Below are 14,543 nucleotides of genomic sequence, written 5' to 3'. Positions count from 1 at the left end.
GAGAGTCGGGTACTACCAGTGTATGTTTTTCTGGTGACTTTGAGCTGCTCTGGAGGGGTGGATAGTTACCAACATCCTTCCCTGAGAAGATATTGAGCTAATGACATACCAAATGTGCCAGGTGCCAAGTGGCTAAGTGGCTGTCAGAAATACGCGCCCAAGTAGAGTGCTGCTGTTTTGTATTCTGGGCTGTGTTTACTTGTATTCTGATCCTCAAAGGATTCCCCCCCGCCCCATAGAAGTGATGAACTTCAATTTCTCTGTGCATAGACATGTGTATAGCAGCCCTCCTAAGGATGGCATTGGTATTTCTGCTGTCTTGATGAAATGATTTAACCTAATGTATTCTCTCATTTTTTTTCAGCACTGCCACGTTGTGCCTCTGGCTACCAAAGTGAGCATTGTGGCATGGCAAGATTTTGTTAGCAGCTGTTTTTGGAAGTGAAGACTGAGAACAGAAGTGAAATATTTCAGTCTCAAAAACATATAGGTTAATATGAAAGTTTTGGAGAACTCAAACAGAAAAATTTAATAAATTATTATGTGTATATGCTCATATATCTAGACATGAAAAGTAAGGGGAGAGGAGGGAGGTTCTGCTCATTGGTAAAACTATTAGTTGCATAGTTGGCTTCTGTTTCCCTTTTCTTACCCAAATCCTAAACTGCCAAGATATTCTAGTGAGGAAAATATTTTCTCTGATGGGCAGTATCCTCTGTTCAGTCAGCACACATCAGGGGTGCAGAGGGAAGGCAGTTGGCTTTAAATTTATCTTTTTTTCCCTAAGCAGTAGATCATGGCATTTGTTATTATATTAAATATGTATTTGTTGCTTAACAACTAGACACACAATTTTACTCAAGAGATGAGTTATTACAACTGTCAGCCAGGATTAATATATTCCTAGTTTGTGAATCTGCTACTTTTGACCTAGCTATAAAGTATTTACAAATTCAGACTGCCTGTGAAAGAGCTTCTGCTGCTTGTAACATACAAGCAGATGTCAAAGTGCAATATGCCAACAGGGCAGGAAATTTCTGGCCATGGCCACTGGGTTGACTGGTTGTTCTGTCAATCTAGCTGTGACCACCTACAGACTTATTCCTTCAGAAGCAGTACTGAGAATTCTCTTTATTTATACATCATCCTAAGACAATATTACGAAGTTCTGCTGACCTACATAATGCACAAAAAACTTTGTAATGCATATCTGGCCTGGGAGTCTTAACTCAATTTTTTTATTACTGGAAAGACAAACATTAACAATTAAATATGTGTTGGTTGCATTTAAAAATCTGATTATTATGAACAGCTGAGCACTACTGTAGCTTTATAACTGGAGCCAGAAAACCCAGTTAACTGCAGAAAATAGGACAAGTAGGAGAGTGTGTAGTTTGTATGTCACGGATTTTTTTAAGTTATTATTTTTAAAGTAACATAGGAGCTACTTTAAGCCTTCTCTTGATTTTAAAATCCATAAAAAATGCCCATACAGCTTCTTATACCACTTAACCTATTTGTTTTGCTCTGCTGCTGCTGGCTTTGTTTAAAATCAGCCCAAAGGTGACTATCAGTATAGAGTTTGATTTGATAATTATAATTTTAAACCTTATTATCCTGTACAACCTATTATGATTGATTAAGTTGCCAGTGTTACATGTACCCATGATTAGATAACTACTGCACAGTTTTCCAATTTCTTCAAATTATATTAAAAGATCTGGATGCCAGTGTGAAAAGAGATTGCTGTGGGAGCTTTATTCCTTGTAAGAAGGTCTCTAAAGTACTTGGTAGATTTGTAATTCTCAGTGTTTTTTCTGTGCATTGCATCTTTACATTTTCAATAAAATAACTTGAGAAAGAAGCAAAATTAGTCTACGTTCCTTCAGATTCAGAAGTGGGGATAAAGCCAAGGAGTCCTGAAAGGATACATCAGTTATTGCTTTTGGATGAAGCAGCCAGTTGTGATTGTCCTTTATGTATCTGGTGATTATCCTGAGAGTAGAATGAAAGCCACTGGTTCTGATTTCAGGCTTAATAAATAGTTCAATTACATCTCCTTTCTTATGGAGAAGCACTTGGTGTTTGTGAAACAGTATTGCTCATACCACTGGGAGAAGCTTAAAACTGCCGTTAGACTTATGTGTCAGATCTCCATGAAATGCTTTGAGTAACATGGGAAGCTTCAGCCTCTTCAAAAGAGACCTGGCACTGAGCAATATGTCTTCTTGTATGCGGTAGGGTGCCTGTGGGGCAGGACTTGTTGCTGTAGTTTATATAGCCTCTTTATTGTCTCATGTTTTTAGTCTGGCTTATCTATTTGGCCGTAAGTACCCCAGAAGTCAGTTTCCTTTCCTATTGCTCATTGTTATCAGACCCTGCTAACCCTTATTAATGTGTCTAGGATTTCATGCCAAATATGAAATTATTCCTGCTTAATATGCAAAACATATGTGTCACAACTTTCTTGCGGTCCTTAACTCTTAAAATAAAACGACTGTGTATGAATTGATGTACCAGCACATGCTGGAAAGAGCTTTGCTGAAAATGATCTGGGTTCTTCTGGATATCAAGTTGAACATGAGCCAACAATGTGCCCTTGCAGCAAAGGAGGCTAAAGGTATCCTGGGCTGCATTAGGCAAAGCATTGCCAGCCCATCAAGGAAGGTGATCCTTTCCCTCTACTGGTGAAGTCACACCTGGAGTACTGTGTCCAGTTCTGCACTCCCCAGTACAAGAGAGACGTGGAACACACTGGAGAGAGTCCACCAAAGAGTCACTAAGGTGATCAAGGGAGTGGAGGGTGTACCAGTCCTCTTATGAGGAATGGCTGAGAAATCTGGGTCTGTTCAGCCTGGAGAAGAAAAGGCTCAGGAAGATCTCATCAATCTATATAAATATATATAAATACATTTAGTATACATGTAAATGTATATAAAGGGAGAGTGTAAAATAATAGTTTTCTTGTTTTCCTGAGGAGAGCCTTGTGCATTTGTTCATGCTTACAGAAGCAGAATGTTCTGTCCCATTTTTCCTCCTTCTGGTGGGCAAGAAGCCAAACTAAAATGATATATTGAACATACCTAGTTATGATATGCTTAGAGGCATATGACTGCCTAGAGGCAGTTTCCAATGTGCTTGTTCTTAGTTTTGCACCCTAGCATTACTTCTAAGGGCTAAAAGTCATTCTGTTGTCAACCATTTTACCATGCAGTGGTATTGGTCAAATTTCAAACCTAACCATCCTTCCTGCTAAAACCAAGACAAGGACAGTTGAAATGGGTCTGCAAGCTTTTCAGCCACCATAGAGGTGGCATAAATGAATTAATATGTGGTTTCCCAGTTTGGGAAAACTGTGCTGCTATTCTTGGCCTTACCTCCAGCAGAAAATGCAGAAGTAGAATAAAGAGCTGTAGGAATATGCACGTAATACTTATATGAGTCAAGGCTTCCCCTTGCTATTTTTAAATTTGTTTTGGGAACTTTTGAGCCCTGTTATTACTTACTTATAGGGAGGCATGCAAATGGCATGTGCCCTAAGCACCCGAGAGAACCTCCTCTTCTTTAACCAAGAACAACTAGTTCTTGTGATAGGTCATAAACCTTGAATGAACCTGCTCATCAGAGGGTTAATAAAGATGTCCCCAAGACCAGAAAATACAAGGCTTTATTGGAGCAGTGCTGGGGTTTGTCTGTGGGGAAGTACCTGAAAATGGAGCAAATTGCTTGATTATGATCAAATAGGATGCTTCTTTTAGTGTCATAAGAAGATGCATTAGTTTTATGTGTGTGTCTTATATCTCCCTCTGTGGTTGCAAGTCTGTTTACTTTCAGCAGTAACTTCAGGGGCTCTAGATCTTCTTTTCCTTTTAAATTTGCCAAAGTGCAGAATTGGAGTGGTGGGGAGTGAGGAAGAAGAGGGGCCTTAATCCCTGTGAGGCAAAAGTTGTCTGAAAATATAGTCCTGCTTTATCAGTACAAACTGTCGGGGGGGGGGGGGGGTGGCTAAGCAATGCATAAATTCCTAGTTAACTGTTTTCAGCTTTTGAATATGGGCATATTTGAAAAGGCATTTTCTAAATGACATGCATCAGGATACTAAGAACATTTGCACCATGAATTCTCTTCTTCCTTTCCTTCCATGCCCCTATTTTCTCAACCAAAGGTGATTTAGAGGATGATCAGGGGACTAGAGCAGCTCCCATATGAAGATGGGCTGAGAAACTTGGGGCCTATTCAGACTGGAGAAGAGAAGGCTGTGTGGAGACCTCATAGCAGCCTTCCAGTATCTGAAAGGGAGCTATAGGATGCTGGGGATGGACTATTCATTAGTGATAGGACAAGGGGTAATGGGTTAAAACTTAAACAAGGGAAGTCTAGATTGGATATAAGGAAGAAATTCTTTCCTGTTAGGGTGGTGAGGCACTGGAATGGGCTGCCCAAGGAAGTTGTGAATGCCCTATCCCTGGCAGCGTTCAAGGCCAGGTTGGACAGAGCCTTGGGTGACATGGTTTAGTGTGAGGTGTCCCTGCCTGTGGCAGGGGGGTTGGAACTAGATGATCTTAAGGTCCTTTCCAACCCTAGCTATTCTATGATTCTAACTTTTCTGTAGTTTAGGTTTGCCAGCACAGGCAACTTGGGGCAGTCTGTATCCTAGCATATGAAAATAAAGGCATATCTGACATTGCCTGCTTGGAAAACAAATGCGTATTTCCCACTGCACCAAAGCTATCTAAAGCATGTTTTGCGACCATCTTCATTCCTGCAACTGGTATGCATATAGTGCATCCAGGCTTATTGTAGTCATAAGGTAACTTAAAATACTAGACTCCAGATCACAGATGTTTGTGTGCTAATAGCAGATACCTGTGTGTAAATAGGGACAGGAAGAGGGTGGTAGCTTTGGCTGGAGAGTATGTGATTCTCTATATGAAGTGTTTTTATAACACAGATACGTGGCTGTCTCTCACCCCAAAATGTTAACTGCCTGGGTGTGAAGGGCAGCTCTGTGCTGCAGTCCAGCAGCTTCTTCCTCTTGCGTCTGAGCCCCCTTCGTGCCTCCGGACCTGCTGGATTTTAGTGTAAGTGTACATACTGGGAAGTAATGCTCAGAATGAAGGTGGAGTATTGCAATGAAATAACAGCACAGTGATAATGGAAACGGATACTTCAGTGCCTGTCTTATGAGATCAGTTGCTTTGTGAGGAAGGAGTAATAAAAAAATATCCAAGTGTGCTTATTGAGTGGAAAATGGCTGGAGAACTGGTGTTTGATATAACATTTAACACAGTATTGCATTAAATTCTGGTCAGCATCAGAAGTCAAGGCATCTTTTCAGGGATAGTAGATCACAGATTGTATCTGTCAGGTACTTTGAGTGTCCTTTGGGACTTCTAGTAAGTTCATCTGCAGACCCTAGCAAAAACGGATGAAGTTACTTTGATTGATCTCTACTTAGACGAACTCTTGTGATCCATTGTACCTGCCTCAAATATTTGTTTTGGTGGCATTGTGTATTTACTTGCCTGCTCTCAAGCTGCCCATTGTAGGGCTACTTCTCATTTCAGCAACTACTTTCTTAGGACAAATGACTGCCTTGGTGAGTACTCTATCCTTTTCTATCCAGAGCCTGTAGGCTATGGAAAGATACTGCATGAAGTTTACCAGGAGAAAAATCTAGCTTTGAACCTTCAGTTACTTTCAGTGCTTCTCCTTTTATCTTCTGCTTGTGTGTTGAAAGTGCATTTTTAATTAAATTCTTTGCATCTTGTATATGCACAATACATTTACTTTGAGGGTATTTTTATTACAGCAGCAGTGTGGTGATATATAATAAGTCTCAAGAATAATTAAAACCTGTGTTAACTTGTGTATGTTTTCCACAGTGATTGAACTTTGTGTTGAGTCTCTGCTGGGTCCAAGATCAGATCTTAATCAAGTAGGAAGGAAGGAAGGGATGATAAGAGAAGGAACAGTTGGTTGTAGGACCTCTGAAGTTCTTACCAGTTTAGCAGAAACTTCACCTGTCATGTTTACTAAAAAATGTATATTGTCTCCAATTTTAGGTATTTAGCTAAAGATAGTTTTTCCAGCACTTACTGAGGGAAGTTGGATAATGTTATGAATCAACTTTAGGAAATATCTTCACCTCTCCTGTATATGGATGTAGCCTCAGAGTTTTGTTCAGGCAGTCTTGGTTTATACTGAAGGTAAAAAAGCAGAGTAACCTGAGAAGGCTTTAACTGCATCACAATGTTAACAGACCATAGGAGAGAACATAAATAATTTTTCTCTTTTACTTCAGGGAAGCAGAAATACATATCGGAGTCAGCAAGGTATATGATTTTGATCTGAAACTTTGACTCTCTGTACTGAGTAGTCATTAATTTTTCTTTTAAATCAAAGAGATTTCCGCAGTCTAAGTCTGGAAAGGCAGGGAAGGCTGTGGGTCTTCCAAGTCCCTTTCTACAAAAGATGAAGATGGTTAATAATGCTTGAGCACTTGAAGACCTGAAAAGACGTTAAAAAAAAATTGACTTGCTGAATCTGGAAATGCCAGTAACTATACTTGCTTCCCCAAAACATTGTAATCAAATGGTTTACATTCATCATGGCATACTAGGGTTCAAAGATGGGATAAAAAAAGGGGCCTGATTCAAGGACAATGATTGTAGTCCTGTTGCACGAAATACTGTGGAAAAGTCTTAATTTTTCTGTCTTTGCTGAGAACCAGAGATTCACAGTGGCTTGTAGATGGTTTGATTTTACCAAAGACAGCAGGTGAATTAACATTAATCACGCTAGCTTTGCTAAGGATTCTGTGATGTCCTGCTCATACCCAAATCAAGCTGAGGCATGTAACAGTGTTTTGAAATTGATAGTAGTTCTGATGAAGTCCCTAATATTAAACCAAATTCAAGAACTGCACTTGTAGTTAAATGCTAGTTCAGTCTGGAGGAGTGTGTTTTGTCTCTGGAAGAGTTCCATTTGGGTTAAACTGGTAAATCAAGTAACATCTTACCTAATTAAACCCCTCTATTTGAATGCCATAGCACCTGCACTACTTTTTCTTAGGTGAAGCAAGTTTTAATTTTTCATTGCATTATTGTTAGCAAATGTACTAGGCTAGCATTCACAAAGAACTTCAGTGATTATTTTGAAAGTATGAACAATGGTGGAAAACCTGAGAGGGACAGACAATTTTTTTTTTTTTTTTTTTTTTTTTTTTGAGGCTGCCAGAATTTTCCAAGATTGACTGTATTAAGAGTTTTCTTACAGGTTGTGTCAAATGCTGCTGGACAGGGGGTTGCCATCACTGGGAACAACACTTTTAACAACTGGAATTGGCCTAACGCTGTTATCTTTGCTGCTACTGTGATCACTACAATTGGTAAGTATTTATTATGTCAACTTCCCTAACTAGTTTTCTATCTGCTCTGGTTTGTGTATGCTCTCCCATTTATGTGCCAAGCTAGCCACTGAATAAAGTCCCCATGGCTGGAGCTGCCTAGAATATGTGTTCACCTGCAGGTTCATAGAGGAAAAAAAACTCATAGAGGAACTCTCTCCATGGGTATGTAGAAATGTGTGCTTTTCCAATAAGGAATGGATTCAAGGTGGTGTTGGGGAAGACTGGTGTCATTCCAGTTCCCTTAATTCATGCACTTAAATTTCCAAATCATTACATCCCCAAATGAAAGCATTACAAAGCATTCCATTAAACTACTACTTGAAGCATGTGCGTATGAGGTGTTTGTATAGCTGTACTGTTACTCAGGTGCATCCTTTTAAGCTACTGAAGTGTTCTTGGTCTGCAGAACAATTTAGACTTTGTATCTATCAAAGAAGACAAAGTGTAACAAGTGTTCTCCTCTAAATTTCACTACTGATTTGTGCTTGTAAAACCCTCTGCGCTGAAAGACTTCTTCCTCCTTTGGTATGCAGATTTTTCAGAGCTCAACATCATCACCCTTCTGCTTTTACAGAAGAATATTTGCTACATGGTATTGCTACACCCAGCAAGGGTGTACACCTACAGTACAAAAAAATCCCCCAGGAATGCAAAATAACCAGAAAAGGCTGGAGGTGTATAGAAATGGAAGTCTTACTGTTAAACCATATACAGTACTGTGGTTTTCTTTATTATTTGAAACTTGTAATACCCAGCTTATAGTATAATTTATGGCAAAAGCTTGAAGTCAGAAAACACCCATAAATAAGAAAGCTTTGGCAGATGTTCAGAAAATAGGCTGCTGATTTAGAGTTTGAGTTTGTCTCTTTTGGATTCTGTGTCCAGCAAAGACCTAAATTCAGTTGAAATATCTTTCTATGTCACAGCTCACCATGCACTTAAAACTCTCAAACCCTTACCCTGGAAAAGTACCAGGTCACAGGTTAAATGTGCAAAGTGAATCTTTCATGTAGAACCTAGCTTCAGGATGAGTTTTGAGGTTTTCTTCTTTAAATTTGAATCAGTCAAGCTCTTAACAGTGCTGATTAAGGTTGGACAATCATATTAGAAGTTTTGAGATGAGCTTTGTATCGTATTTATCTCATATTGTCAAGAGCAAAGATGCATAAAATCTAGGAAGCATTTAAAATGCAGTAATACTCTCAGCTTGCATTAATGGAAGATATGTTTGCTAGAGTAGAATTGGAAGGCATCCAAATTCAGAAGATCAACAGCTGGAGTCAACTAAAGCTCTTATAGATGGTGAAGTAGGGAGCGTCTGATACAGCAGAAGCCCGCGCAATGTTATTTTGTGCATAGGTAGAATTGCCTTGAATTCTCTGCAACAAGAACAGACCGTGCACAAACTTATCTCTCTTAGGTTACGGAAATGTTTCTCCAAAGACACCCTCTGGGCGTCTCTTCTGCATATTTTATGGGCTTTTTGGAGTTCCTCTCTGCTTGACATGGATCAGTGCTTTGGGGAAGTTCTTTGGAGGACGTGCCAAGAGGCTGGGCCAGTTTCTGACAAAAAGAGGAGTAAGCCTGGTAAGGAAGGCCCTTGCTTGTTTACCCTTGTGCTGTGTATTTTTGATGTATGAATTAAGCTTACACTTCTTAACTTGCTTGCTAATCTTAGTAAATGAACACTTGCACAAATGCATATTTTCCCAAATGGTGTTACATATAAACAACTGAAAATGGGATTTGGTCTGATAAGTTAGTTCTGCAAGAAATTTTAACAAAATAAGATATTGCAGAAACCTTTGATACTAGATATAGATCTTGTAGCTTCTATGGAAACATGTATCTCCTTACATTAGTAACTTGCAGGACAAACATAGGTGAGGCTCCACTTCACAGGTATTTCGTGAAAGTTCCCCTGGCACAGAAATAAGCTGTCCTGCTTTGTTCCCACCTGCTTCTATGCTAGTATGAGAACTTTCTGTGTAGTGAACTATCTGGAAAATAATGTTTTGTTATGAGTTACTGGCTTGTTGTTTTTTTTTTTGTGGCTTTTTGTTGTTCTTTTGGTGGTGTCTTGGATGTGACTGTCTGACTTCCCCATCCTCCCTCCCTTTCCCCCACTAATAAGTACATTCTAACTCTGCGTGGAGATGCAAGTCAATGCAGGGCCATAGTGCCTGAATAGCTATGAGACTGGTTTAGGTCCTGGTTTCAGAAACGAAGCAAGAACACTACATTCTTTGTTCAGCACCTGAGGAGAAATTACTGAAAAAGATGGTGAAATGCATCCTTTTCTGGTGAAAGTACAGAAAGGATGGTGAGTGCAGCTTTGTGCAGAGGTTGCATGAGTGGCAAAGGGTAGGAGACATAAATAGGAGAGAAGCATCTTAAAAACTTCTGAACCTCTGCTCAAATGAATAAAGGGAAAATCAGAGGTACTGACTGCTTTTTAGACTAGAGTGCTATGTCTGTATCCCATGCCTATTTATAAAATATCAGGAACTCCTTAAGCTTTTCAAGAATGTGAAGGAAATAATCCTATTTGAGCAAGTAGTTATAATAATAGTGAGTCCTGTGTAAGGGAGAAAACCCCTTTTTGTCAGTTTTTGTCAGATGATGCTTGATGCCATGGATGGGAAAAGAAAAGCTGGCGATCTTTCCCTGACTTTTTATTTTCCCTTTTTTTTTTTTTTTTTTTTCCAGAGGAAAGCTCAAATTACATGCACAGCTATTTTCATTGTTTGGGGTGTCTTGGTCCATCTGGTTATTCCTCCCTTTGTCTTTATGGTAACTGAAGGATGGGATTACATTGAAGGCCTCTATTTCTCATTCATCACCATCACCACCATAGGATTTGGAGATTTTGTTGCTGGTCAGTAATTATATTTTATGTGTTATTTCACTACGTACACACAGTGTAGCAATTCTGTTGCCAAACTCTAATTAGAAAAGGTGCTTTCCCAAAACATTTTGCTGAATAGAAGGTCCAATTAATGCCGCGTACCGATCTAGTGGACTGAATCTTGGCTCTTCAATCTTTGTTTAGATACTTAATGCCTTTATTGGGCTAAGTCTGGAGTTCACAACTCTTTCAGGCGCCCCAGGTCCCTATTTCAGACAAGGACCTATCCTAGCCACCATGATAGTTAAGCATCTTTGAATGGGATCCAGTTTACTAATCAGATTGCATAAGTACTGGGCAATGCTCTCTGCAGCTGTCTAGAACTAGTAACAGGAAATGTTAAGTATGCTGGTATCTCCCTCCTGAATCCACTGTAGTGGTAAGGGCTTTGGAGATGGTCCTTGTAATATGAATCCTTTTCTTACAGAAGGTACTTATATTCATACCACAGTGGCAAGGAGAAGGCTTATAATTTTCAGACAGGGAAAAAGTTCATTTTCATAGTTTACAAAGGGAGGATAAATATTCTGCCATTTTGTTTTAGTCCAGTGGCCAGAATACACACAGCCAGGAAGTGGAAAACCTGGGACCAATTTTTTCTTTCAGAAGGGTTTCAGATCCCTGTTTACCACCTCTCAGAGCAGTGTTCAAACAAGGCTCTGTTAGTGTAGAAAAGAGTAGTTCTCAGGGTCATAACTTCAAAGGTTTATCAGCTGTGAGTCCTCTTTCAGTAATGTTCTTGTTTTCAATTCTTTGTAGGTGTAAATCCAGATGCAAACTATCACGCCCTTTACAGATATTTTGTGGAGTTATGGATCTATCTGGGACTAGCTTGGCTTTCACTATTTGTTAACTGGAAGGTCAGTATGTTTGTGGAAGTCCATAAAGCAATCAAGAAACGGAGGAAAAAAAGAAAAGAGTCATTTGACAGCCATCCTCGGTCTAAAAAACCCCTTCAAATGGGTACCTCAAAGGATGTCAACATTTTCAGCTTCCTTTCAAAGAAGGAAGAGACCTACAATGATCTTATTAAACAAATTGGGAAGAAAGCCCTGAAAACAAACAATGACAAAATTATTAAAGTAGAAAATTCCAAACAAAATATGCAGAATGCCAGTATAGATGCCCAGGTGACTTACACAAAGACAGAGTCATTTGAGTATGATGAGGCTTCCCTGGACATTCAAAATGGTCATGTACTGAGACCCATGCATGATAAACGTATTGGAGACAGTCCTCTAGAAGGAACCATGTTTGTAAACCAGCTGGACAGGATTAGTGAAGAAGAAGGTGAAGTATGGGATTCCAGAGACTATCGACCCTTAATATTTGAAAATGCCAATATAACATTTGTAAATGAAGACGATGATGAAGAGGACGATATCTCTGATGATGAGGAAACCTCAAAATCCTCCATGGATGATAATCTTGCAGAGGAATCTGAAACTGCAAAAAAACTGGTAAAATTCCCATCCTCTGATGAATCTACCTTTACCAATAATGAGCTAGAACTTTCTGTGCCTTACGAACAACTGATGAATGAATATAATACAGTAAGCAACGTGAAGGCTGCAACGTGAAGCATTTTTGACAATGGTTTTCTGAAAGTGGTCAGTGCTTATTGAAAAAAATTAATGGAACAAGGAGAAAAGCATGTTTTTGCAGCTTCTCCTGTCTCTTTGGAAACAAATGCAAGTTCCAAACTAATAAGCTCCAGTGTCCTTTTCCCATCCTAAGTTGGTTTCTGAGCCAGTCAGCTTTGCTTATCTGAAAAACTTGTAAAATAACAGTTGAATTTGGAGTTCTGCTTCTTCTTGGGATTTTATGGTTCTTGAATAAGGTAGAAAAGAAAAGACTAGTTAATACACTGGACCTGCTCTACGTTTATGCATTTCATTGAGGAAGTAGTTTGGGAGTGTAACTGTACTGTTGCAAGGAGACTGTTCCAGGCATCAAATGTGTTCGGTTACTCCATTAGCCTTTCAGCTCTGAAAACCTAGATTTGAATCCTGCTTTGATCACAAATGAAAACAAGGTGTTTGCTTTCCCCCCCAACCCTCCCAAGTTTCCTACTGTTAAGTTGTTACCACAAATAAAATGGTGCAACCACTAGTTGTACTTAATGAGAAACTTCAGATGAAATACCAGGACACAGATCTGAGCTGAGGTATGCTGGCAGACTGAGAAGGAAGCTTCTGAAACATCTGTCTAGAATATGTCAGTGTTTGTCAAATTATAATGAACTGTAATTTCATAAATAAAATATTAAAATTAAAAATTCCAAAGGAGTGGATTGAGAAGGAGCCTTCTAACACAGAAGAATCACCTGGGATGAAGCTCACCAATTGGGCTGCTAAACAGCATATCAGCCCTAGAACAGTTAACAAGTAAAGTGACTGGAAGACCTATTGATCAAAGCATGTATGAGCATATGCAGGATGCAATGAACTTTTTTAATGTTGAAAGTGTCCTTCCACTGTCCATTTCCTAGAGGAAATACTTGAATGAACCTTATATAGTATCTATGTACAGGTGAAGTTGTATTGACCCCGTTTTGAGGACAAAATCACATTGGGAGGCACAGATATCTCCAAATGCCCTAATGCCTATCAGAAGGGACCTGTAGCGCTGCTGCTGATCTGTGCAGTGCGATAGTCAGTATTCTTTTGTGTTTCCTCCCTTCCTCCCTGCCTTGGTACTTCACACTAGACTTGAATGACAGATGATTTTTTTTTGAAACAGTTGATTACACTTTGCTTATTTGCTTTGTTTCAAAGTTGCATATACAATGGTTATTCTATTCCACTTTCAAGAAGGTTGGGCAATGCCAAATCTTTGAAAAACTGAGAGGTGATCTAGTGACTTAAGGCCATAAGGCAGTTTTTGAAAGGAGCTTTGACTCTAAGCTCCTGAAAGTATTATTTTTTGGCTTGGAGATGGGCTTTGAGAAGGAAGTATGTCTCTTTATAACACTTCTGCCCAAATTGTTTTGGCTAGAAAGAAAATTATACCATGGCTTTATTTTTATTTGTTTTTCCATATCTATGTATTGACCCCGACAACTCTTTCAAATGAGGCTCTTGATTACATGTTGGCAAAAGGTACTGTACTGACTTCAGTTGTATCCAGTATACTTGGAACAGAAAATAGCCAAGACCTTTGAACCTTAATATGTCAAGTTCTGTTGTTCTGTTTTACAGTATTTAAGTCATTCTAGTATGTCCAAAAGTTTCTGAAGTTCAGCGAACAGTTAAAAGTTCTCATTCTCATTTTCAGAATGCTGGCAGACTCGCTAGCTTTGTAAGAAGAGCTTATGGAATCTTGCAATGCTAATCTTGAATTACTAGCTATTTCTAATAACTGCAAATATTGGCTGCAGCTTCAGTTGCTAGCCTCCTCAAAAGAAGGGGGAGAAGGACATATGGGAAACTGACACTCTGGTTGGACAGCCTGTTGATGGGGAAGATTTGAAGTCATTTACTGTGAAACAAGGGACTGTCTTTACCAGTCATCTTTTCAGAATTTTTCGTGTATATGATATTTTTTCTTTCAAACAGAAGTTGAACACTAGGCCACCTCTGTTATAATGGCAAAAATGTGGAGTCAACATCATTGGATTTGGTAGTTAATCTGTATTTTATGATAATATCACCGAACAAAGATTATAATTTGAAATTAAATTTTATTATATTACTGCTATTTGAAGCAGGGGTGGCTGGATGAATTTGATTTGTATCTGACAGGAAAGAGGGAGAGGCCACACTGAGAAGATTCTGTTTTATTTCTAAAAGACACCCACACCCCTATCATTTAAAAATTACTCCCAAGCCCTTCAAGTGTTTCTGTATAACTGAAGGATTGTGGTTAACAGCTTGTAACTGTAAGAAATGGTAGGTAAGACTACACGCATTATACACATGATACTTGTGTAGCAAGTCCAGCCCTCTCTTTTTCTTTTGTTTTAAAAAGTATACATTAACTTCAGAGAAAATGAGAAAGCACTCCATGCAGTTTTTGTTGTTCTCCAACTTGTCTTCCATTATTGATGCAAAGATCAAAATTTTAGGCACAGTTAGAAAGCTACAAGACAGTGAGGAGAGGATTGCTGAAAGTACATGAAATGGATAAGCATTCTCCATTCTCCATAAAAAAAAACAACCTCTCTTTAATACAGAAATAATACAACCCAGACACTTGGCTGGGCTGCTTTGACTGGGAGAGGAT

General features: G+C 39.0%; 1 protein-coding gene across 1 annotated transcript in view; it reads left to right on the top strand.

Annotated features, from left to right (window-relative positions):
- KCNK5 (potassium two pore domain channel subfamily K member 5) overlaps positions 1 to 14,317 on the top strand; it is a 32,995-nt gene extending 18,678 nt beyond the window's left edge. Inside the window, exons 2-5 of the mRNA XM_062629686.1 lie at positions 7,279 to 7,390; positions 8,832 to 8,998; positions 10,121 to 10,289; positions 11,079 to 14,317. Of these exons, the coding sequence (XP_062485670.1) occupies positions 7,279 to 7,390; positions 8,832 to 8,998; positions 10,121 to 10,289; positions 11,079 to 11,899 (1,269 nt within the window). The 3' untranslated portion in view covers positions 11,900 to 14,317. The remainder of the gene's footprint in view (positions 1 to 7,278; positions 7,391 to 8,831; positions 8,999 to 10,120; positions 10,290 to 11,078) is intronic.
- The last annotated feature ends 226 nt before the right edge of the window (positions 14,318 to 14,543 follow it).

Source organism: Pezoporus occidentalis, unplaced genomic scaffold (genome assembly GCF_034315485.1).
Source record: "Pezoporus occidentalis ecotype Australia unplaced genomic scaffold, CSIRO_AGI_Poc_V1 ctg34, whole genome shotgun sequence".
Lineage (NCBI taxonomy): Eukaryota > Metazoa > Chordata > Aves > Psittaciformes > Psittacidae > Pezoporus > Pezoporus occidentalis.
This window is presented reverse-complemented; position numbering and strand designations above follow the sequence as displayed.